The 24,880-nt window shown below is 54.5% G+C and overlaps 1 protein-coding gene across 6 annotated transcripts; it reads right to left on the bottom strand.

Annotated features, from left to right (window-relative positions):
* Positions 1–4,738: 4,738 nt before the first annotated feature.
* LOC102461179 (uridine-cytidine kinase-like 1) lies at positions 4,739–24,121 on the bottom strand. 6 transcript variants are annotated; one of them, XM_075916294.1, is made up of 15 exons: positions 23,969–24,121; positions 23,327–23,526; positions 18,264–18,370; positions 17,702–17,872; positions 17,421–17,492; positions 16,875–17,064; positions 15,313–15,374; positions 14,646–14,662; positions 11,318–11,416; positions 7,971–8,064; positions 7,622–7,684; positions 7,059–7,181; positions 6,555–6,662; positions 5,829–5,985; positions 4,739–5,592 (listed from the first exon to the last, which is right to left on the bottom strand). In XM_075916294.1, exons 1-15 carry the CDS (start codon positions 24,016–24,018, stop codon positions 5,519–5,521), a joined length of 1,587 nt encoding a protein of 528 aa, XP_075772409.1. In that variant the 5' UTR covers positions 24,019–24,121; the 3' UTR covers positions 4,739–5,518. The 6 variants fall into 6 exon arrangements, with proteins under 6 accessions (XP_075772409.1, XP_075772411.1, XP_075772415.1 ...); XM_075916296.1 differs by having other exon boundaries at positions 23,327–23,548; positions 23,969–24,110; XM_075916300.1 differs by having other exon boundaries at positions 23,327–23,570; positions 23,969–24,102.
* Between the last annotated feature and the right edge of the window lie 759 nt (positions 24,122–24,880).

Genomic DNA, 24,880 nt, shown 5'->3' on the forward strand with positions numbered 1-24,880 from the left:
CCCAGCGCCCCGCCCTCTAACGCTGCCTGGCCACGCCCCTCCGCCCCCCCAGCACCTCCCCTCGCAGCCTGCACTGCCCAGCCCCCTGCCCGGCCACACCCACTTATCCCCCAGCACCTCCCCTCGCAGCCTGAGGGCGGAGGGGGGGCGGAGGGGGACTGGGCAGTACAGGCTGCGAGGGGAGGTGCTGGGAGGCAGAGGGGCGTGGCCAGGCAGCGCTAGAGGGCGGGGGGCTGGGCAGTACAGGCTGCGAGGGGTGGTGCTGGGAGGCAGAGGGGCGTTGCCAGGCAGCGCTAGAGGGCGGGGCGCTGGGCAGTACAGGCTGCGAGGGGAGGTGCTGGGGGGCGGAGGGGCGTGGCCAGGCAGCGCTAGAGGGCGGGACGCTGGGCAGTACAGGCTGCGTGGGGAGGTGCTGGGGGGCGGAGGGGCGTGGCCAGGCAGCGCTAGAGGGCGGGACGCTGGGCAGTACAGGCTGCGAGGGGAGGTGCTGGGGGGCGGAGGGGTGTGGCCGGGCAGGGGGCTGGGCAGTACTAGCGCTGCCTGGCCACACCCCTCCGCCCCCCAGCGCCTCCCCTTACAGCCTGCGCTGCCCAGCGCATCTCTGCCTACCAGCGCTCAGCCACTGCCCGCCTCGCCGCCGCCAGCAGCTCCCCAGGGCAATCTAGCTTTTCTCTCCCAATCTGCACAGCCCAGCACCCCAGAATCTTAGCACTGCCTGCAGACACAGACAACCCCTCTCCACCTCCTAGTGCCACAGCCTTTCTCCCCTGTCCTCTTAGCACTGCCTTCAGGCACAGACAAATCCTCTGCTCCCAGTGCTACAGCCTTTCTCCTGGTCGTCTTAGCACCACCTGGGGGCACACTGACAACTACTGCTGCTCCCAAGGCAACAGCCCTTTTCAATGAATGCAGGTCTTGGATGCCCTGTATCAGAAGATAGTGTTCACCCTTGGGCAGAAGGTGTACATGGCATCAGATTGTATCCACAAAAGATACATGGCTCCATGGGCTGGCATCCTGCATCTCTCATGCCGCCTTCTGGCACACTGTCTGGTAAAGACTGGAGTTCTGCTATGGATTGTGGGGTCCTCATTCCTCCCAGGGAATTTTGAATCTGTGGGTGTTGAATTCCCAGAAATCCCTCAGTTCAATCCCATAATTTACTCTTATTTCTTGTTTGATTGTGCTCCTGAAACTATGGACACAACACTGAGCAGTGATGCTCTCAGGTCCATGTTATGGCCAGGACAAGGCATGCTCTTCTATTTCCAACCCCACCATGCTCAGAGACAGGGTATCAAGATGAGCAGCCAGCCCATGGCTAAAGGAGGAGGAGTTGCACTGTATGTAAGAGAGCAATAGAACTGCTCAGAGCTCCAGTATATAGAGGGAGAAAAGTCTGTTGAGAGTCTATAGGTTAAGTTTAGAGGTAGGAGCAACAGGGGTGATGTTGTGGTTGGTGTCTGCTATAGCTCACTGGATCAGGTTGATGAGGTGGACGAGGCACTATATGTGAAAAAAAATTAGAATCAAATGAAGTAAAAATCTTAAATGAATCAACATGTCCCATAGAATCTCTATGCATAGTAATTCTCTGCTCTAATAAGAATATAACAGTAGAGATCTATTATTGACCACCTAACCAGGACAATGATAGTGACTATGAAATGCTAAGGGAGATTAGAGAGGCTAACAAAATAAAGAACTCAATAATAGTGCGGGATTTCAATTATCCCCCTATTGACTGTCAATTATCCCCATATTACATGTCACCTCAGGACAAATTGCAGAGACAAAATTTCTTGATACCTGAAACAACTGCTTCTTGGAGCAGCTGGTACAGGAACCCACAAGGGGAGAGGCAATTCTCAATTTAGTCCTGAATGGAGCACAGGATCTAGTCCAAGATGTAACTATAACAGGACCACTCAGAAATAGTGACCATAATATAATAACATTTAACATTCCTGTGGTGGGAAGAACACTTCAGCAGCCCATGACTGTAGCATTTAAGTTCAGAAAGGGAAACTATGCAAAAATGGGGTGGTTAGTTAAACAGAAATTAAAAGGTACAGTGACTAAAGTAAAATCCCTGCAAGCTGCATGGACACTTTTCAAAGACACCATAATAGAGGCCCAACTTAAATGTACACCCCAAATTAAAAAAACACAGTAAAAGAACTAAAAAGGAGCCACTGTGGCTTAACAAAATAATAAAATAAATAATAATAATAAAGGAGATTGCCTATCTCCTAGAACCAGAAGGGAACTTGCAAGGTCATTGAGTCCAGTCCCCTGCCTTCACAACAGGACCAAGTACCATCCCTGATGAATTTTTGCCCCAAATCCCTAAATGGCCTCTGCAAGGATTAAACTCACAACCTGGGGTTTAGCAGGCCAATGCTCAAACCTCTGAGCTATCCCTCCCCCATGTAAAAGAAGCAGCAATAGATAAAAAGGCATCTTTTAAAAAGTGGAAGTCAAACCCTAGTGAGGTTAATAAAAAGGAGCATAAACACTGCCAAATTAAGTGTAAAAATGTAGTAAGAAAAGCCAAAAAGGAGTTTGAAGAACAGCTAGACAAAAACTCAAAAGGTAATAAAATATTTTTTAAGTACGTAGACTTCCAATAATCTGGAACCTTTGGGACCTAAGTGGTGCCAGATTATCGGATATGCTGGACTATCAGGAGGTACTATAAAATGTAGTGTAGACGTAGCCCAGGAGTACTGCATCCAGTTCTGGGTCCCCCCACTATAGAAATGATATGGATGCACTGGACAGGGTTCAACAGAGGGGACCAAAATGATTAGGGGGCAGGAGCACATGACCTATGAGGAGAGGCTGAGGGATTTGGGTTTATTTGGTCTGCAGAAGCGCGAGAGGGGATTTGTCAGCAGCCTTCAACTTCCTGAAGGGAGGTTCCAAAGAGGATGGAGAAAGGCTGTTCGCAGTAGTGACAGGTGGCAGAACAAGGAGCAATGGTCTCAAGTTACAGTGGGGGAGGTCTAGGTTAGATATTAGAAAAAACTATTTCAGTAGGAGGATGGGGAAGCACTGGAATGAGTTACCTAGGGAGGTGGTGGAAACCCCATCCCTAGACGTTTTTAAGCCTTGGCTTGACAAAGCCTTGGTTGGGTTGATTTATTTGGGATTGGTCTTGCTTTGGGCAGGGGGCTGGACTCCATGACCTCCTGAGGTGTCTTCCAGCCCTGTGATTCTATGATTGTCCAGCCACAACAAACATTTGCTGACCAACAAGCACTGAGTGGTGATTTTGGCTAGTGATGCAGAACTAGGGCAGTAGTGCCAGAACGTTTGGACTTGAGGAGCCACATCCCTGGAGCTGTGCACCAGGCTTGCCCCAGCCTTGCAGCACCCAGCTGCCCTGACTGAGAGGAAATGGTTGTGCACAGCTAGGTGGGAATCTGCAGCCATACATTGCTCTTGGGTGGTGGGTAACCAGTTTTCTGCTGGAAAAGTCATGAGGGTGATCACTCTCACGGTACGAAGGCCAGTAAATGTGTCCAGCTACACAGAATGTTACGCAACAGCGTGCAGGAAATAATGGATGGATGCCATGAAATGTGCTTCCTGACTGAGCAGGGGATGTTAGATGGGCTGCACATTCCAGTTCTCACACCCATCATTCCAACTCCCGGCATGCCCTCTCCCTCTTAAGCAGTTATCCAGGAGACATTCAGGTGCCAAGCAGAGCACCAGCCGCCAGCATGTTTCTACTGGCGTTGCACATTTGTACATACCTTAGCGCACATCATAAAATTTATTCCACATGGATAGAAAATATAAGGAAGAACACTGCTCACTCCCCCACACTCCAACTCCCAGCACGTCCCACTGCCTGCTCCCAGCTCAGGCAATGTGATGCTGCATTGCAGCCCCTTGCTGCTGGCCCAGTGGTACACCAGCTCCAGGCAGACTGTGTTCACCCCCTGTACTGATCTGGCATGCAAAAAGGAGGCAGTGGGGAAATCCTTGCAGATCCTTTATTAACACATACAAATTGAAGGCAGCCATGTACAGCATTATGAGGGCAGAGCAGTTGGGAGCTTGGTTTAAGGGCTGGCAAAGAGCGAGGCAGGAGCAGCTTGGAGAAACCAAGCACTACGGGCAGTTGCTGCTTCTTAGACATGTTGCTGGGGCCCCATGAAGCTTGCTCACCCCTGTGAGGCTCTTGCTAGTACTACTAAAGGGCCAAGAAAAGCATGCCCCACCAGCATGCTGCTGATGCCACTCCTGGGCCATCCCAGAGCCCCAGCAAGGCATAAGGCAGCTCCTGGCTCCTAGCACTGGGCATACAGGAGTCAGAGCCCTAGGCAATGGAAGACTCCACTGAAGCCAGCATTCCAAGGAGATGGAAATGCCCTGATTTCCTGGGCACTGAAGTAATGGATAAGCCAAAGCTGCACAGCAGCTGTGTACCCATGTTGCAGGCAGGGACGGGCAGCTGTGGAAATACATCCAGGCTCCCTTGCTGTGCTCCCTCCCACTCCAGAACAGATTCTACTGCAGGTAGCTATCCTGCCCTCAGCACAAGACAGAAGGCAAGGACAGGAACTCAGGCTGGCCAGGGCTTCTCACAAACCAACACACACAGAAGGGATGAACAGCAGCCCCTCACATGCTTCACAGGTAGGCTGAGTCTCCTGCAGACCAGCCGAGCTGTCTGTGAACCCTATCCATGGCAGGAGACCCCAAAAACAGAGCTGCCAGACTCATGAGCCTGGCCACTAGGCTGGAATGCCCACTGTGAGGGGTGAGGGACACCACATACTCTGCACAAACCCCAATGGCCTAATTCCTTGCCAACCTGACTGCTCCAGCTAAATGCCATTGGGGCCCTGCCCCAAGGTCAGGGTGCTCTGGGCACTGGAACGACGGGTAGAGCTGCCAGCTGAGGAAGATGGGGTTGTTCCCTTCCATTTGATCCATTGTCCCTGACAATTTTTCAAGTACATAGTCCCAGTATGTAGGCAGAGCAACTGCTCTGAACAAATGCACATACAGATCCCAATAACAGAGCCTGCCCCAGCCTGGACATGTGTCTCGACCCTCCAGGGCCGCAGAGAGTCTCTTATCACCTCCACTGCCCCTCGCTCCCCTCCCACACTCATATGGGGCATAGGAAGAAACTGACCCCCTCTTCTCCCTATCCACCAGGAGAGCCTGGCCTGTCTCCCCCACATCCACATGGAGCCACAAGAAGAAACTCCCTCTGCCCACCCACCAATGGGACACCAAGAATGTGAACCCAGCAAGCTCACACTGTAGGTCACAGGCACTCTCTGCTGCTGTTAGATAGTTTCCAAATGCCTGCCTGCCCACCAACAGTGGGTGGTGCAGAGGGAAGTAGCATCCCATTAAGTTCCAAGGAGACAGGACCCCGTGAGGCGAGCAGGGAAGGGGCAGTAGAAGCCACGAGACTGGAGGAATGGGCCATCTGGGTGAGGTAGGGCAGAGGCTGCGGGGAGCAAGGCTGGCAGTCAGGGAGGCCAGCTCAGTAGTCCATGCTCTCACTCTCACACCAGGCTGAGGGGGCATCAGTACCGAAGTACCTGTCTCCAAAGTTACCTAGACACAAAAAGAACACAGTAAGATGACCAGCACCATGCCCCAATGTGCCAGCCCCTTTTCCTCAGAGGCAGCCACAGGAGAATCAATCCCCCCAGTCTGCATCCCAGCTCAAGCCTGCTATGGGCACAGCATGTAGGGCAGCTACATCGGGGCAGAGGAAGGGTACAGCAAGGCCTGGTCTGAGCGGCCACAGGCAGGCGTCCATGCCAGGCTGTGCTCCCCGTCCTCCTTACCGATGCCAGGGATGATGTGGAATTCCTCGCTGACCCTCTTATCCACTGCTGTGGTGATGATGCGGACCCGGGGGAAGGCATAGGCCACGGAGTGAACCCCCATCTCTGCCATCAGCAGGGATAGCAGGAAGATCTTCTCCTCATGGACATCATGATCCTGCAGTACAGACAGTGGTAGGTAGTCTGGCCCTGGAGCAAAGTGCATGCGCAGCAGGTGGACCCTGGACCTGCTCCTTCCACCCAAGCCACCCAGGGAGGGGAGGAATCCCAGGCCAGCCAGAGCCTTAAGACCAGTCCGTCCCCCCCGCAGCCAGAGGAGCCTTGGGTTGGCCCAAGCCGTACTGCAATTCTCCTCCCGAGACCCCACTGCCCCACAGAAAAAAAGTTCTCCCTGAAGAATCTGAGTTTATCATCTTCCCCATGCAGGTTCTGGGGTGGTTGAGGAGATATCTGCTACTCAGGAGATTACTAAGGAACCAAGGAACCTGAGTAGCACATACGACAGCCATTCCAGAACCTACATGGTGCATAATAATCAGCAAAATCTCCCTGTCATCGTTCAGCAGCAGCAGCAGCTGCTGTGCCAGGGAAGTTTAGCCTCCCCGACCTATTATACCACCTCTTGTGGCCTAGAGCATTAGCCTCCCTGCTGGAAACCCCACCCACTCAGCTACACTCCAGGAACCTGCCCTGATTCCCAGAGGGTAAACTGGCTGGCAGGCTCACCAGCAGGACGCGCACAGCCATCATGGCCGCAGCCCCCGTGGACACGGTGCTGTCCATCAGGATGACATAGTCTTCGCTGATCTCCTTGGGGAGTCGCAGATAGTGAAGCTGCAGAGAGAGGGATGACAGCTTATGGAGAAGAACACAGGAGCAGCCACAGTAGGTCAGACCACAGGTCCATCTAGCTCACTATCCTGTTTGCCAGCAGTTGCCAGTGCCAGGTACCCGAGAGAATGAATAGAACAAGGAATCACCCAGTGATTCATCCCATTGCCCATTCCCAGCCTCTGACAAACAGAAGCTAGGTTCACCATCTCTGCCCATCCTGGCTAATAGCCATTGATAGTCCTATCCTGCAGGAATGTATCTACTGCTTTTTGAAGGCTGTAAGTGTCTTGGCCTTAACATCTTCTGGCAAGGAGTTCCACAGGTTGACGGCATTAGTAGGAGCCAATGCTTCCCAAGGGCTGGGAGCAGAGAAGAGACGGACAGGGTAGCACTCACCTCAGGCTCTCCCGTGTCATGATTGGTCTGGATCAGAATCTTGCCCAATCGAATGTCTTTGCAGACAGCAGTGAGTGCCTGCTCCATGGTCTCCCCTGCCCGCAGGATGGACACACCAGTGATCTGGGGCAGGGCCAAGACAACATCCACCTTAGACTGTACACACAGCACAGTGACCACCTGCTCCCCGTCTTCCTCCACTGCGGCAACATCTCCCAACAACCCCCCAGCCCCCTCACTTGGGCAAGGCTCGCCAGACACCCTTCCCAGGCCCCAAAGCACTCTGGAGCCCCACAGGGGATTGTCACCTTTCTGGGACACTTCTGCCCCCCCTCAGCCTGGCCCCTGAAAGCCTCACCATCTGCTCCCAGTCTTGTCTCGCTGCGCAGCCGGGACGGACTGACCTCACAGAGGCTGTGACTAGCCCAGGGTCACACAGGGAGCCTGTGCAGAGCTGGGAATAGAACCCAGCTCTCCCCAGGCCTGGGATGCAGAATGGCCACCCTTCCTCTCCGAGTTCTGGGAGGACCTAATCATCCCCAGGGAGTGTTGGCCAGTCTCACCCGCTGTCTATGGAACCGCTTCCCTTCATACACGGTCCCCTGAGGTGTCTCCACTGTAACTGGCTACAGGAGAAGAGAGAGTCATTAACACGGGAGCAGGCCCTTAACCAGGCTGAAGCGTGGCACAGCAACTTCATCTGGAAGGCTCAAGAGGAGGTAGCAAAGGGCCTGGGCCTTGCATAGCAGATGGGGGGGGGGCAGTGGGGCGGGGCAAGGCCTGGCAGATAACAGAGACGGGTCAACGGGAAAGGCCCACACTGTAAGCAGGAAGAGGAGCAGGGCCTGCAGCAGGAGGGGCAGCTCGGGGGGGGGGGGGGGGGGAAGCCTGCAGGAGGGGCAGGTCACATACTTGGAGTGGCAGGAAGGAGAGGGCATGCTCAATCAGCAGCCTCATCAGGCGCTTGGAGTAGAAGATGAACTCGTCCCTGGTTGTGTCCTTGTTCCTGTGGGACCAGTGACACAGAGATGAGAACAGACTTCTGGGCCCCCCCATTCCCCCACCCCAATTCCAGCCCCATCCCAGAGCGAAAAGAGAATGCAGGGAGGGGGACAGAGCAGGCATGTCAGGGAGAGTATCTTCTCACTTCCCTAGATGAGCCTGGTTCTCTCAGATTACTGCCAGAGGAGAGGCCTGCACCCCTAGCATCAGGGGCCTTTCACCTCTCGCATGTGGGGGCCCAGCCCTTAACACTGTCTGGAGCACAACACATCCCCTCACTCCTTAGTGCTGCCCAGTGTGCAGTGCAGTGATTTAAAGGGCTCAGGGCTCCAGCTGCCACCGCAATAGCAGAGGCCAGAAGCCTCAGACTCCAGGGCAATATCCCCCTCGTCCTCCCCCGCTACTGCTGGCTAGATCTGAGCTAATGGTTCTCCTAAGAGCAGGGGCTGTCCAGGTAGCTCCTGTCCCCATACCTTGTGGGGATCTGATTCCATGCCACCCCTCTGACAGGGTCCTGCTGACAGGGGTGCCAGCTATCCCAAGGGCAACACCACATTGGTCAGGTTAGCTCCGGGGAACCAGAGGCCAGCCCCATCCTGTCCTGTTACACTTCCTCTTTCAGCACATCCCAGCCTCCCATGCCTGAGCCCCACCCCGAGGGTGAAGTTTCCATGGCCCCTGGATGGGCAATGGCCTGGAGGACAGGAGCGGCGTGACATCGGATTGGGATAGGAACCTACAAGTCACGACTGCAACAAATCATGTTCAAAGTGGGCCAAGTAAGGTGTCTATAGAAAGCTGATGATTCGCTGCCACCTGTAAAGAAATGGGTACTGCATGGACAGGGGACTCGCCCATGTGACTCCAAACTCCAATGTAGGATGTACTAGTGTGGAGCTCTTCCCTGAAGTGCACAGAAGCATGCAGAGCCAGGAGCACCCCACCCATTGGAGCTAAGCCTGGTAGGCACCCATGCCCCCTTCCACTTTCCTCCCAGATCTTTCACCCACCAACACTCCTGTACTTTACCTCCTACACTGACCCCACATGCCCACCACAGCCTGCTCCCTTTGGTACCTGCTCTTGTGCCTTCCCCACCCCTGACATAAAGGGCCCTGGAAATTCTTCCCTTTTGTCTTAATTCTGACTTCCCACCTCTGAAGGATCTTTGCTATGAACTCAAGCTTGGAACAAAGGACTGAATAGCCCATCCTAACAATGAACATACTCCAGAGACTTAAGACAACAAATTATTCCATCTAGCTAACAAGCCTGAACCAAGAATTCTGGAAAAGGAATCAAATTACGTGCATCAATTGCAATTTTAACTCACCCCTTCTTTACTTTTATAAATAATCCTTTTATCTATCAAAAGGATTGATAATGGTGTGCTTTTGAGTTAGATCTGAGTTATAAATTAACCTTGGAATGTGGCTGGTTCTTTGGGATAGGAAGAACCTGTTCAGATTTGGTGAAATTGGTTTTCATAACCACTCACCTGTGTAAGGAGCAGTGCTGGTTGTGGCACAGGAGAAGCTGGAGTGTCTGAGGACAGCTAACCATTGTGGTGAACAGAAGTGCTTTGTGAGACTTATTTGGAGCCTTAAAGTGGAGGACCTCACTCTTGGTCCTTGAATCGACTCTTAAAAACCCCCTTGTTACAAGCAGTCTGATGGAGTGTTTCCTGCTCCTTCACTTGGGGCCTGGGATATGCTGACAGGACAGGGATGGGATGAGGGGCTCTGGTTATTCCAAAGCAGCCCAACTAAATGGGCCATTTGCCCTGCATATGACAGGCACCCCAGCAGTAGGACCCAGTCAACCAAGACTCACTTGGGCAGAGCAGCAGGCAGGTGCTCCATCTACTCCGAGTAAGGACAGCCATACCTCAGGCCTGCTCCATGGTGAGGTCCCCCCATTAAGAACAGTTCACCAGACCAGGCTAGCAAACAGGGCTACAGATCACTGGGCAACTTCCTCCTGCTGACCTGTGTCAGGACAGATCTGGCCAGCCTCACTGTCCAAATGGTACCTAGCTTGCTGGGCCAAGGCCGAGACATAGCCATGGCAAATTCAAGTGGACAATGAATGCACTGTGGGGAGAGATTTCCACACTTCTCAGCAGCAAAGCTGCCTGGAGAAGTGGGGGGGGCAGCTCTTATGTGGAATCTGACCAAGGACATCAAAGAAAGAGCTTGTACCAAGGGGTCACTACAGTTGTGGTGCTCAGGGCTGACCTGGATCATAGTTTATCCTATAGCTCTCTGGGCTAATCAAGGGCTACCTGTGCCATGTGCCGGTGGACTCTACCACGTACTTCAGTAAAACTCTGGTCGTTCAGGGGTGTGAAAAAGCCCATACAAGCAACATAAGCATCTGTGGAGAGCACTAGGTGAGCAGGAGAATTTCAGGCAGACAGCTACTGTCACAGAGCTCTCTCCCTGTCAGCATAGAACAACTTCCAGCTGCACTGCCTAAGTTTGCTTATGTATACGTAGCCTGACAAACCCGACTGCTCTGAAAACTGCCTGCCATTAAATACCAGCTTAGTTGCGCCAGTCCCCCTGCCAGGCGACTAGTGCAGCTTCCCAGGACTGGAGCCCCAGAGGCCGTCTTGGGAGGTTATGAAGCCACATAGTCAATCCTGAAGGAAGACACCCCCCCAGAGGATATAGCCCATTTAAGAGGCCCCTCCAAGAAACTGTTCCAAAGCTTGGGAAGCCCTGATCTTGTGGGTCCATGACAGACCTGCAGCCATGCCCCACATAATGAACAGGACTGCGATGGCCCTAGGGCCTGAATGAGGTGGACTGGACATCCCACAGTCAAAGGAAAGGGGCCAAAACCCAAATTTGAGAGACTTCATCATCTATTACTGAAATATGCCTGGTGTGAGTTACTGGGAAACCAGAAGGGACACTGAGGCAAGGGGGCTACAGTGCCATGCTATGCCACCAGGTTCATGCTCTGGGACTGCAACTAGGCCAGCCGCCCCAGAGGAGAGAGCTGGGGAAGAAAGGCTGCCCCCAGCCAGGGTGACAGCATGGCGTGTAGAAGAGAAAGGCTGCCCGCCCCCCACCTCATGCAGAGAGCAGGGGAAAGGAGTCCTGGTGGGGGGCTCCCAGGAAGGGGTGCTGTGGGTAGTGAGGGAGGAGCATCCCCCCCCACCAGGCAGAGCACAGGAGGGAAGGAGACCCTAGTACCCCCAGGTAAAGGAGAGGCCCTGCTGAGGGAAAAGCCAGAGAAGGTCTCCGTACCTGATGATGGTGTGCATGCCACGCACCTGCGGCGTGCTCTCAAGGACGCTCAGCGACTTGGGCAGTGGCTGCCCTTGGTGGGCAGAGGCCAGGGCTGCTCTGCAGATATACATGAGTGAGTGTGGCCCAACAGCCCTCTACCAGGCATTTACACAGGCATGCACACACACACCACCTGCCCATGACCACCACATGCAGGGAAATGCTGGTGGCCCATCAGCTTTCTGCCACATTCGCCACATTCACCAACCCATAGGAGACCCCCCCGCGAGCATGTGTGTGTCTGACATCTGCACGGCAACTCTGTCCGCCAGGCAGCCTCATGTCCGGCTCCCTCCCAACAGGGCACACAACCCTCCCTCCTCCACACCAGCTGCATGTGAGCAGCACAGGGATGGTCTTGTGCCAATATGCCAAGGACAACAGCACACCAGCCGCCACCCCCTCCAAGAAGATAGATAGACTAAGAGTGGGAGTGAAGCTGCAGCAGTTAGGGCATGGCATAGCCAGCCCTGCCCATGGGGCTCTTGGTCTGTACTTTGCACTCAAGCAAGTTTTGATCTAGCTAGATTAAGTCTAGTTTAGATAGAAGGTAACTTGGATGCATCCAGATGCGTTGCAATCCTGCCCCTCTGGGTCTGCCGTGACAAGGAAATTGTAAGAGTTATGAAGCCTATCTGTACCTCAGATTCCCTTATGTTGCACTGTTACTCATTGGGGAAAAAGGATTATGCTGGCTCTCTAGGAAGAATGAGCCCCAGGTGTCACCTCCCTGCCTGAGTGGAATGAATAGTCATTAGGAAGCCAGGGAAGAAGTGGGCCAGAGACCAGGCCAGCTGCAGTGACTCCTGGCTCAATGCTCTCAGCAGAGAACAAGTGACAAGAAACCTGGGCAGGTCTACACTACCGCTTTCCTCAATCCAACATACACCAAACAGGGGTGACAAGGCCTTGCCTGCACGCCACATGACAGCAACCCAAGCGCTGCCAGTGAGACACTCCTCCACAAACTGCTTCTGTCTCTCACAAAGGTGCATGAATGCTGCTGATGGGAAAGTGCGTCTAGCAGAGCGCTGCAGGTGGGCCAAAACTGTGCTTCTAGGGAAGACTAGTGGTGACTTAGGAAGTCAGAGGCTCAAAACACTAGCCTTCCTATTGGAGTGCTTCAGTGTAGACACAACCCACGCCGACGGCAGAATCCTCCCATCAGCGCAGATAATCCACCTCTCACAGATGCAGGAGCCAGGCCAATAGAAAAGTCTTCTGTCAACCTACTGCTGTCTAGAAAGGGACTTAGGGTCAGTGTAACTACGCAACTCTGACAGTGGATTTTTCATGCCTTTGAGCAACGTCATTAAACTGGCCTAACTTAGACTAGGCTGAGAGTAGCAGTAGGCATGAAAATGGAGCTTGCTGCAGCTTGGCTAGGCTCTGGACTGAGTGGAATAGCCCATGCTTCTACTTTCCTCTCTCCAGGCCAGGCTGCCTGTGCTAGGATCCAGGTGGATAAAAAACCCAACTGTTTTAAAAAGCTGGGCGAGTCACTGCAAATGCCAGGTGAGGGGCATGGACTGTGGCAGAGTAGACAAGTCTTGACTAGGGTCTGTCTCAGCAGGACTTGCTGACCAGAGCTCTTGGTTTGAAGCAGGAATGCTGGAGCATAGCGGTTCAGTGTCAGGAAAGAAGGGTGAAACCCCCAGGGTCAGGCCCATTGAAGGGTTCTGTAAAGAAACTTCCAAGGCTGGAGGAATAGCTCCCACGCTGTGGATCTATGAGACCTCTGCAGCCCTGAACCCCTCTGGGTACCCCACCCAGGCTCAGCTGCTCTCACGGCTGTGGCACAGTTTGAGGCTGATGAACAGTCTCTCTGGAGGAAATGAAGGAACAGCTTGCCCAGTGCCCCTTGAGAAAAGTCAAAGCCCCAGCAGTGTGGTGTGCTCGGGATCCTCCTGAGTCAGGGCTAGCAGCTACTGAGCTGGGATGCAGGAATTGTTCCTCTGCCACCGGCCTGTCTGCCCCTTCCCCTGGTGACCAGAGCCCTCTTCCCACAGCCGAGATCCTGGTGCCCGGCAGGGGGTGGTGCCAAGAGGCTGTGGAGAGGTCCAGAGCTCAGCTGTGGTGACAGCAGCAGCCTACAGGTCACACACACACACAGCACTGTGGGAAGGATCTGCTCCACTCCATGGGGGCTGCAGCTCAGGACTCAGAGACAAACAAAGCAAGTCACCACCCAAAGAGACTTCCCCCCGACACCAAGCCAAGCAACACACACAGGAGCGGCCAGCGCGGCAGGGAAGGAACGGAGACAAACTGTCCTCACATATCCCAGCGCAGCTTCCTCTGGTGCAGACGCCACGGGCCAACGGGGACAGGGGAGGGCACAACAGGGAGGACAAAAGAGAGACAAACGGGCATTAGAGGGCAGCAGGCAGCAGCAGCTTCCTGCTGTGGGCACAGGAGCCAGGGAAGAGATAGGCAGCCCACCAGGGCTGGGAGGGGAGAAGCAGCTAGCCTAGCCCAGCCCTAGCGAGAGCAGGGACCTGCCGAAAGCACCTGGAGCAGGGAAGCAGCCTAGCCCACCTAGCTGCAGAGACAGGGAAGGGGCAGGTGCCAGGCAGGCCTTGCCCTGCCACACCCTAGCAGCAACAGCACCACGCAGTATCTGAGAGGAGCATATCCAGCACCCCTGCATGGGAGCAGCGAGGTATGGGGTTGCTGCCCTTTCCCAGTTCCCCTCTGGAGGAGCTGAGCAAGCACCCCACACACAGTAGCTCTGCCCCACAGCTTGGCCAGGTGCCCTGATATTGCAGGCAAGAAGAGCAGTCAGAGCCACCACGCACGCCCATGAGGCAGAGCTCAGCATGTCATTAGCCAGGCTCCAGAGCACCTGCAAGGATGCCTCTGGGGAGCTCTCCCTGTTCCAGAGCCCCTCTGGTTCCAGAGACAAGGTAGTTGGCAGCACCCAAGGTGCCACACTAAGCCAGCTACCAAGACACGGACTCAGCCGCATCATGGAGCGGCTTCCTGGGAGACCCTGGCACATGGAAGGACCCAAGCCATTCTCAGTGGGCAGGTGCAGGGGCTCCCAGGGACCAGTTACAGGAGCAGCACCAGTGTCTATGCATGCCATGCATCACGGACCATTAGCACTGCTAGCCCTTTGGCAGGACCGAGGCTTCCCACCCTGCTCTTCTGCATGGCTGGGGCCCTGTGACTACCATAGGCCGTGACCCACTCCCAGCCCCCAGGACAGGCGCAGGCTGCACGCTGGGCAGTGGGCTGAGCTGTGAGAGGAGGAAAGAGAGGTTCCGTTCTGTGGCCATCGTACCTGACTGTGATTTCACGCTGCGATGGTGAGAGCCCACGCCGGGAGGCAACAAGGTGAGTACAGGGCAGGGGGTGGGGAGAGAAACAGAACATTTGGTTACTGCACGCAGCTGGCTGAGCACCAGCCAACACCAGCCCAGCTGCCCTTGCTCCAGGGCCACCAGTGCTCCAGCCTAGCACCTTCTGCTGATGCTAACCCTGAGGAGGGAAAGCCACAGCACAGACATCGGCAGAGGGTGCATGCATATCCAGGGAGTAGCAGGCTGGCAAAGATTATCGGGCAGGAATGAAGGGCACTCGAAGGGCGGGGAGGAGCCCAAGGCTAGGCTGGCAGGGTGTTGCAGGTCAGGACTGAGGGCTCAGGAGAGCAGGGGCCAGCTACAAGTTAGATGGGCGCCACACTGAAGAATGAGATGTGCCATGTGGTACACCGTGCCTCCTGGCTCGGCCTCTGCTTTAGGGCACGTGCACTCACTCTTCCCCTCCCACGCTGACCTGGGACACTGCAGGCCACCAATGACCTCACGATGGGAACAGTCCTGGTCAGCAAGAGCCACAGTACAACAGCTGAGGTGCTTAAGTCCCCCCACAGTGTGCAGTGAACAAGGGGTTAGAGGCGGCAGCAGCTGGGCAGGGTCCAGCCCCCAATCCTGGCCCAGCCTCCTTACCTTTTCCAGCTGGCTGTGCACATGCTGCACAATGAGGTCTAGGGCCACAAAGTTCTCCCCACCTGACAGGAGGGCAAGAGCATGAGATGGACAACAGCCCCACCCCCTCGTCCCCTGGAGCTCAGCTCCTCACCCCATACACATTTCCACACCCCCAATCTGCTGCCCCAGTATCACGTTATTGGATTTTAAGGGGAACAGCCAAATCACTGCTGTGTCCATGGGGAGCGTTTGCCCCAAAGTCTGTACAAAGGGGACCATGTAAGGTGTCAAATGAAAGCTTATGTTGTACTGATTCTGTGTATGCTACTCATGTACTTGTATGAGGTCTATATGAGTAGTTATGAATCTGGACTCTGTGCTGGTATCGTGAATGTTCTCTGCCTGCTGAAAGGAAGGAATGTCCAATGAATGGCTATGCTAACTAGCACAGCCCCAAGGACAATGGCTCTCAAGGCGCCCAATATGCACCTGAGGAATGTGTCTGGCAACCTGCAAACCAGTCAGTATCTAATGGCTGCTGGCATGGGACACATGGATAGGTCACTTGACCATGTAACCCGCTCCAGATTGGAAGGTACCAGGAATGGATATAAAATGCCATGAGGCATACTCCATCTTGTCTTCAATTCTGCTACTGATCCTAAATGCAGCCTTGTGAGGAACAAAAAGCTGGGAAGGATCATTGACCCATCCTGACATAGGATGTAACCAGAGACCTTTAAGACAGCAGTTTGTAACATCTCTGCTGAAAGCCTGCATCAAGAACTTGGTAACTGGTGCATGTCATGTGTTCTTAACCTCACTCAACCTTTTCTTTCTTTTATTAATAAACCTTTAGATTTTAGATTCTAAAGGATTGGTCCAGTGTGCTCCTGTGGGTAAGATCTAAAGGAGTGGTTTCCAAACTTTTCAGCATCATGCCCCCTTTTTGATTTTTGAGAAACCCTCATGCCCTCCTCCCCCAAAAAACAGCAGCAAAACTTAAGGGAAAAAATGGCCTTTTAAGAGCAGAGCAGGCATTGGTCTTTTAAGGCAGCCATTTTGAAGTCTGTCCCAGCCAGCCCAAGCAGACAGACGGACTGGGCTCTTCCTTGGGGGGGGCAGAGAGGGGGATTGACGGGGGGATGGGTCACCTTGCGCCCCCCCTGGAATTTCTTCACGCCCCCTCACCCCTGGGTAACCCATGATCTAAAGTATAAATTGACCAGGGATTTGTGGCTGGTTCTTTGTGACCAGGAGAACCCCTTCGGGGTAGGTGAGATTGGGTTCTATAACCCCTCACCTGTGTGCAGGCCCGGGGCTGACTGTGGCACAGGGAGAGCTGGGATGTCTGAGGGGTTTTGCTCATGAGGCTTCCTGCTGGCCAGATCGGCAGCTGGAGCGCTCTGTGACTGGTTTGTGACCTGTTTGGGAAAGGTCTCCAGTCTGGGGCTGTAAGCAGCCCTGGTTTTGAGCAACTCGCCCTGAGCAGACGCCCTCAGTGGTGCTCAGACCCAGCCTGTCACACCCACCCTGCCCTTCCAGCTTCTTCCCGACTCAGAGCCCCCGTGCAGCCTCACCTCTGGGCACCACAATGTCGGCCACTTGCACGGTGGGCTCGATGTACTGCTCAAAGGCTGGCTTGACAAACTTGTTGTACTGCTTGATGACCCCCACGATGTCACGCCCGCGCTCCATGATGTCGCGCTGCAGCCGCCGTACCAGCCGGATGTCAGAGTCCGTGTCCACAAATACCTTCATGTCCAGGAGCTGAGGATTGAGGAGGGTGAGGACCCATCTACCACCCCACACACCCAGCCAGCTCTGATCTCTCCCTGCCCACCAGGTGTAACCACACAGAGCACAATGGGATGTTTCTCAAGAGCTGGTCGTTATCCCACCCCCACACATGCACACCAGACCAGACTCTCATACCTCCCCCTCTCACCCAGGGTGCTCTGAGAACAGATCAGTCCTTCCACTAGTTCACAGGCACTGAACCAGGCCAGGCCACAGCAGGTACATAGGCCAGTGCCCCTCCGCCCCAGGTACCGCCCTGTGCCAGCCAGCACCCAGGCCTGGCCCTCTGCCCCATGCACCGCTTCGTGCCAGCAGGCAAGCCATACCTTCAACAACTCCTTGTTGGCAAAAGATAAAATCCCCTCAAACACTACAACATTGGCCCCATAGATAGTTTTCTGCAGGGAGAGAAGAGTCACATGCAAAGACTGGTAACCATCCTCCGCCTCCATCTGCTCCCCCACTGCACCCCACACCTATGACCTATTAAAACCCTGTCCACACACAGCCCATTCCTCCCACATACACAGAGCCCACTGCCCCCATCCCTCAGCTGGGGACAGTGTAGCCCTATATCCAGGGGATTCTCCACCTGCACCCCACATACCCACTCCTTGCGGCGGCTGTGCGTGGTGAAGTCATACACCGGCACCTTGACACTCTTGCCTTTCTTCAGCTTGCGCAGCACACTTATCAGCAGGTCAAAATCAAAGGCATCGGGGTGGTCAAAGTTGTATTCGTTGTGAGCAGCCAGCTCCTGCTGCTCCTTATTCAGCACCTGGGCAGGGGCACAGAGCCATAGGGAGAGGGGAGCAGCACAGTGAACAGGGGAAGGGCAAAAGCACAGTATGTGGAAGGGAGGGGGAGAGGCACAGGAAGGCATAAAATGGCATAAACTCAGTCTGTTAGACCTACCAAAATTCAGACAGAGCCTTTAACCCCTCCCCACCATCAATATGGGCCCCAAACAGCTGCCTCCCGGTGGGCATCCAGGGCTGGCTTGCAGGCACGAGACATTTCTGGGAAGAGCTCAGGAAGCCTGCCCCCCTCACCTCCATTCACAGCAGCTGATCCACCTCAGAGCTGGGCCCTGTGCAGCGCAGAGATTCAGCCTCCACGGTCCCTGGATGGTTGGGGCTCTCCCTTCCCACAGGGGCGCACCGGCTCACCTTATAGAAGCAGTCCATGGACAGCAGCACCACCCAGGGCACATCCAGGGCCTCAATGATCTTGTTGGCCACTGTGGTCTTGCCTGACGCGCTCCCTCCACACAAACCTGGGGAGAGAGATCCACTGCTGCTCACTGTCACCCCTCAACCCTGCCCCTCCCCCTCACCGCCCTTCCCATGTCACCCACTCACCAGCACCCAATGAACCCCTGGCTCACTGTAATCTCTCCCACTTGCTTCCCATCACCCCACCCAAAACATGATCCTCTCTCATCCCTGTGGCCATCCCAACAGTTCCTGACTCAACAAGTTGTGACGGCGCGTTGGGGGTCCCCCATCTCCTGCACCCTGAAATGGCACAAACAGACTGCACCAGCCGGTGGAATAGAGGAAGTTTATTGCCTCTCCAGGATACAGCACAGCATAGATGTAATCTGGTCACAGAGCTGGGCTAGGATGCCTCAGGCCCCCTTGAGATGGGGGGAGACTGGGCCCCTAAACTCCAGCCCCTTTCCCTAGGCTGTCTCCTCCATGCTCCCAGACAGCAACTAACTCACACTCTTCCAGCCCTGCCCCCCAGCCAGGGCAGCATTCCCCCTTCCTTTGTTCCTCTCCATGGGGGGTGTCTGGTTCAACAGGTTTGGTGTCACCTTTGCATAGTGAGGTTTTCCCTGCTGGGTCTTGCTCCAGACATCAGAGGTCACCACAGCCCAGCAAGTACTCCCACTACGTCACACAAGTCCCATGGGGCAGGGCCTCCTTGGTCCTTTCCAGGCAGTCAGTATGTCCATTCTGAGAGGTCAGCCACATGGCCTCCTTCCTCATACTGCACCCCAAAGAGCTCAGATGGAGAAAACGAGAGCCTAGCCCACAGATGGTGCGGGAGGCAGCAGTGTTTGGAGCAGGCATCTCATCCACTCCAGCAAGGCCCAGTGGGGTGAAAGCAGAGAGGGGGACTGGCACCAGGCTGCAGGGCCACGGCTAGCAGCACGCAGCCATAGCCAAGCAGGGTATGGAGGAGCGATTGGCTGGGAAGGAGAAGATGCAGGCTGAGAGGTGCCCAGCCCTGATGCAGTCCCCTCTGGCAGATCCAGCCCCACAAATGGAAGACCAAGGACAGGGTAGGCCCACTGGTCAGTGAGAAGGGAGAAACAGTAACAGGAAACTTGGAAATGGCAGAGAAGCTTAATGACTTCTTTGTTTCGGTTTTCACTGAAGTCTGAAGGAATGCCTAACATAGTGAATGCTAGTGGGAAGGGGGTAGGTTTAGAAGATAAAATAAAAAAAGAGCAAGTTAAAAATGACCTAGAAAAGTTAGATGCCTGCAAGTCACCAGGGCCTGATGAAATGCATCCTAGAATACTCAAGGAGCTGATAGAGGAGGTATCTGAGCCTCTAGCTATTATCTTTGGAAAATCATGGGAGACAGGAGAGATTTCAGGAGACTGGAAAAGGGCAAATATAGTGTCCATTTATAAAAAGGGAAACAAGAACAACCCAGGAAATTACAGACCAGTTAGTTTAACTTCTGTGCCAGGGAAGATAATGGAGCAAGTAATAAAGGAAACCATCTGTAAACACTTGGAAGGTGACAAGGTGCTAGGGAACAGCCAGCATGGATTTGTAAAGAACAAATCATGTCAAACCAATCTGATAGCTTTCTCTGATAGGATAATGAGCCTTGTGGATAAGGGAGAAGTGGTGGATGTGGTATACCTAGACTTTAGTAAGGCGTTTGATATGGTCTCGCATGATATTCTTGTCAATAAACTAGGCAAATACAACTTAGATGGTGGATGCATAACTGGCTGGATAACCGTACTCAGAGAGTAGCTATTAATGGTTCACAACTCTGCTAGAAAGGTATAACAAGTGGGGTTCCACAGGGGTCTGTTTTGGGACCGGCTCTGTTCAATATCTTCATCAACAATTTAGATATTGGCATAGAAAGTACGCTTATTAAGTTTGCAGATGATACCAAGCTGGGAGGAGTTGCGACTGCTCTGGAGGATAGGGTCATAATTCAAAAAGATCTGGACAAAGTGGAGAAATGGTCTGAGGTAAACAGGATGAAGTTTAATAAAGACAAATGCAAAGTGCTCCACTTAGGAAGGAACAATCAGTTTCACACATACAAAATGGGAAGCGACTGTTTAGGAAGGAGTATGGCAGAAAGGGATCTAGGGGTTATAGTGGACCACAAGCTGAATATGAGTCAGCAGTGTGATGCTGTTGCAAAAAAAAGCAAACATGATTCTGGGATGCATTAACAGGTGTGTTGTGTGCAAGACACGAGAAGTCATTCTTCCGCTCTACTCTGCGCTGGTTAGGCCTCAGTTGGAGTATTGTGTCCAGTTTTAGGCACCGCATTTCAAGAAAGATGCGGAGAAACTGGAGAGGGTCCAGAGAAGAGCAACAAGAATGATTAACGGTCTAGAGAATATGACCTATGAAGGAATGCTGAAAGAATTGGGTTTGTTTAGTCTGGAAAAGAGAAGATTGAGGGGGGACCTGAAAAATGCTATCATGTATCTAAAAGGGGGTCACAAGGAGGAGGGAGAAAACTTGTTCATGTTGGCCTCTGAGGATAGAACAAGAAGCAATGGGCTTAAACTGCAACAAGGGAGGTTTAGGTTGGACATTAGGAAAAGTTCCTAACTGTCAGGGTAGTCAGACACTGGAATAAATTGCCCAGGGATGTTGTGGAATCCCCATCTCTGGAGATATTTAAGAGTAGGTTAGATAAATGTCTATTAGGGATGGTCTAGACAGTATTTGGTCCTGCCATGATGGCAGGGGACTGGACTTGATGGCCTCTCGAGGTCCCTTCCAGTCCTAGTATTCTATGATTCTATGAAATTGTTAGTGCGTTCCATAGTCTATGGCAGTGGTTTTCAAGGCACAGGTGGTGACCCAGTACTGGGTCATGGAATGTAAGTCACTGAGCCACAGGGATGTTAAACTGCATTTAATCAACTAACCGACTGGACGATGGAATTTCCATTGACTAGTCAACCAGTCACTAAGGGGGGGGGGGGGGGACTACAAAGCCACAGAGGGGTTAGCTTCCAGCCCCAGGAGCTAACCCTGCTGTGGCTCTGCCTTTTACATGTATTAGGAGCCGCCAGGGTCACTTTGCTCAGCCCCCAGGGACCTGGTGGTTCTGGTCAGCACTGCTGACCAGGCCATTAGAAGTCCCATCAGTGGTACTTCCTGGCTAAGGCTGGGTCATGAACCACTCTTTGAAAACCACTCAGTTAGATCCAATATGTTCTAACACCATGCTGCACCCCAAAAGTGACAGCAGCAGGTCCAGCTCCTAGGCAGGGGAGCACGGGGCTCTACACACTGCCATTACCACCGGCTCTGCACATCCATTGGACAGGAACTAGGAGTCAGACCAGGTGCTGGCCACTTTGGGGGGTGCAGTGTGGTCTGCAATGCCAAGAGAGGCAGGAAGGCTGCATTGGACCCCTGCTGTGCCAGAGGTAAGCCTATGCCCCAGACCCCATCCCAGAGCCTGAACCCTCAGCCCTGACCCCTCCCATACCTCATGCCCTAGCCCAGAGCCCCTCATTCCCAGCTCCATCCTGTAGCCTTCATCCACACAACCCCAACTCTCTGCCTCCACCCCCTCCTAGCTCCCACACTCCAACCCCCAGATATGTTGGATCACAGGCATTAACCATTTTCTTCAACTGGGTCACCAGAAAAAAAAATTGAAAGGTACTGGCCTAGAAGACTGCTGGATTCCTTGCTAAATGACATCCATAAGTAGCACAGGCTACGATCATCATGGCTAGGAGACCCTGCCCCATAAAGGCAGAGAATGACCTGCCTTGGTTATACATAGTTCATCATCGTTGTCGTCCCCCCTCCCCAGCTAGGGATGTTAAGAAGTGTGTAATTTGTTAATCATGTAGTCAACAAATATTTTCATAAAATGATAGAATACTAGAACTGAAGGGGACCTCAAGAAATCATCAAGTCCAGTCCCCTGCCCTCATGGCAGAACCAAACACAGTTTATATCATCCCTGATAAATGTCTGTTTAACCTGCTCTTAAATATCTCCAGTGAGGGAGATTCTACAACCATCCTAGACAATTTATTCCAGTGTTTAATCACTCTGGCAGTTAGGAACTTTTTCCTAATGTCCAACCTAAACCTCCCTTGCTGCAGTTTAAGCCCATTGCTTCTTGTACTAACCTCAGAACCCAAGGAGAACAATTCTCTCCCCTCCTCTGTGTGACATTCTTTTAGATAGCTGAAAACCGCTATCATGTCCCCCTCAGTCTTCTCTTTTCCAAAGAATGTTGTTGATTACATGATTAATCGATTAGGGTTAGCACTGCAAGCACTAAGACCCAGCTTATGCCAGGTCCCGGTAACTACCCCCACTGCGGCTCTGCAAATCCTGTGCATACAGAACCACAGTGGGGGTAGCTACTGAATCCAGAATGAGCTGGGACTGAGCCAGCGTGACTGCCCACAAGCTCTGAAAATAAGCGGATGCTTTGCATTTGAAGTATCATTTAATCGTTTAACTGGCATTACTATATTCCTAATTACAGCAACACCACACGCTCGGGCACTCCAGGCAGGTCAGCCTCTTGCAGCACATTTTCCCAGCATGCATGGTTCTTCCCAGCACATCCCACCTGTCCACCACCCTCTGAGATGGCTGCCCAAAAGCATCACAGCAGGTTTGAGACTTCTCAGTCCTTCCCTACGAAGCCCAGGCCCAGCAGCCGAAGGCCAGGTCTACATTGAACCTTTTAGCGGTCTAGCAACACTGGTAAGCAGTGTCTTTGAGCTGTCCGCCTATGCCAGCCCAAGCCCCGTATAGGCCCAGACACATTGCGCTTTTGCCACAAGAGCTCATTGTACCAGAGCACAGCCAGGGCAGGGGAACGGGGGGGGGGGGGGGGCAACTGCAGGGAGGGTTAGGGTTCACAATGGGGAAGTCCAGCATAACTTGTCCGCTGGGTAAGGCCTCTCCCAGCAGGTCCCATGCCTGGCACAGCTGTAGCTGGGCAGCAAGAGGCTGGGCCCAGGCCTCACCAATGACAAAGGCTTCCTTGAATGGCGTGCCTGTCTCGTTGTACCAGGGCGGCCGCCCTGCTGTATAGATGGTCCGTTTGCTGGTTCGCAGCAGCGGGGGCCCTGCCTTCGACTGGCTCGTGGTCCGCTTGCGCGGGGACAGCGCAGGTGTCAGCGGTAAGCAGCTCAGCAGCGTATCGAAGGAGTCCTCTCCACTGCCACTGCGGGACACGACACTCAGAGCTGGGCGCAGCCAGGGACAAGGCTGATTGAGGGAAGCACATCCTGGGGTCCCCTCTCACCCCACCGGGCAGCTCCTCCCCCAGAATGCCCCCCCGCCAAGTCCCTCCCCAGAGAGCCCGCGCCCGCCCCACCGGGCAGCGCCCCTCCCCCCGCGAGCCCCCGCCCGCCCCACCGGGCAGCGCCCCTCCCCCCCAAAGAGCCCGCGCCCGCCCCACCGGGCAGCGCCCCGCCCCCCCAGAGCGCCCCACCGGGCAGCGCCCCTCCCCCCCAGAGCGCCCCCGCCCGCCCCACCGGGGAGCGCCCCACCGGGCAGCGCCCCTCCCCCCGCGAGTCCCCGCCCGCCCCACCGGGGAGCGCCTCTCCCCCCCGAGAGCCCCCGCCCGCCCCACCGGGGAGCGCCCAATCAACTCTCGACCGCACCTGTCTCGCCGCGACCCCGGCCGCTCATCTGCGCCCACTGCCGCCGCCATTTTGCCGGGCGCCGGGTCCGCGGGGGCTGCCGGGAGCTGCGGACCCTAGGGCCGTCTCTCGTGGCCTATTGGGCGGGGCTGCCCCCGGGAACTACGACTCCCAGCAGACCCCGCGCGGGTGGCGCGCACCTTGGCCCCGCCTACCGCCAGTCCTTGTTCTCCCTCCTGGCTGCTGCATGGCCCCGCCCACCACTGCCCATGTTTCCCCTGCATCCCCACAGTCCCCTCCTACCTCCCGTGCCTGCCCCATCGCCCCCTCCTACCACCCGCTTCCTCCGCATAGCCCCCCACCAACTCCTACCAGCCCTGCCTGCTCCAGCACCCCACCCACTGCCCCTACCACCCCCTTCTTCCACATAGCTCCCAATAGTCCCTCCTATCACCGCCTGGCTGCCCCAGCACCCTGCGCCCTGTCTCCTGCCAGCCTTATAGCCCCCTCCTACCACCACCTTCCTCCGCATTGCCCCCTACCTCTCCATAGCCCCCTCTTATCACCCCACCTACTGCCCCTTACCTGCCCCATAACCCCTTGTACCACCTCCTGCCTACCCCCTCACCCTGTGCACTGTCCCCTGCCAGCCCCATAGCCCCCTCCTACCACTCCCTTCCTCCGCATAGCCCACCCCACCAACTCCTACCTCCTCCTAGCCCCCTCCTATCATCCCTGCATGCTCCATGACCTCTGCATGCCCCGTCGCCCCTTTGTACCACCCCCTGCCTTTCCCATTGCCTTGCACACTGCCCCTGCCTGCTCCATAGACCCCACATACTACCCTCCTGCCTGCTCCTGGACCCTTTCACTTGCCCCTGACACACACTCATCCCTACACACCCCAACCCCCTGCTCTGACCCCCCCATCCC

This window comes from Pelodiscus sinensis, unplaced genomic scaffold, assembly GCF_049634645.1.
Source record: "Pelodiscus sinensis isolate JC-2024 unplaced genomic scaffold, ASM4963464v1 ctg80, whole genome shotgun sequence".
NCBI classification, from domain to species: Eukaryota; Metazoa; Chordata; order Testudines; family Trionychidae; genus Pelodiscus; species Pelodiscus sinensis.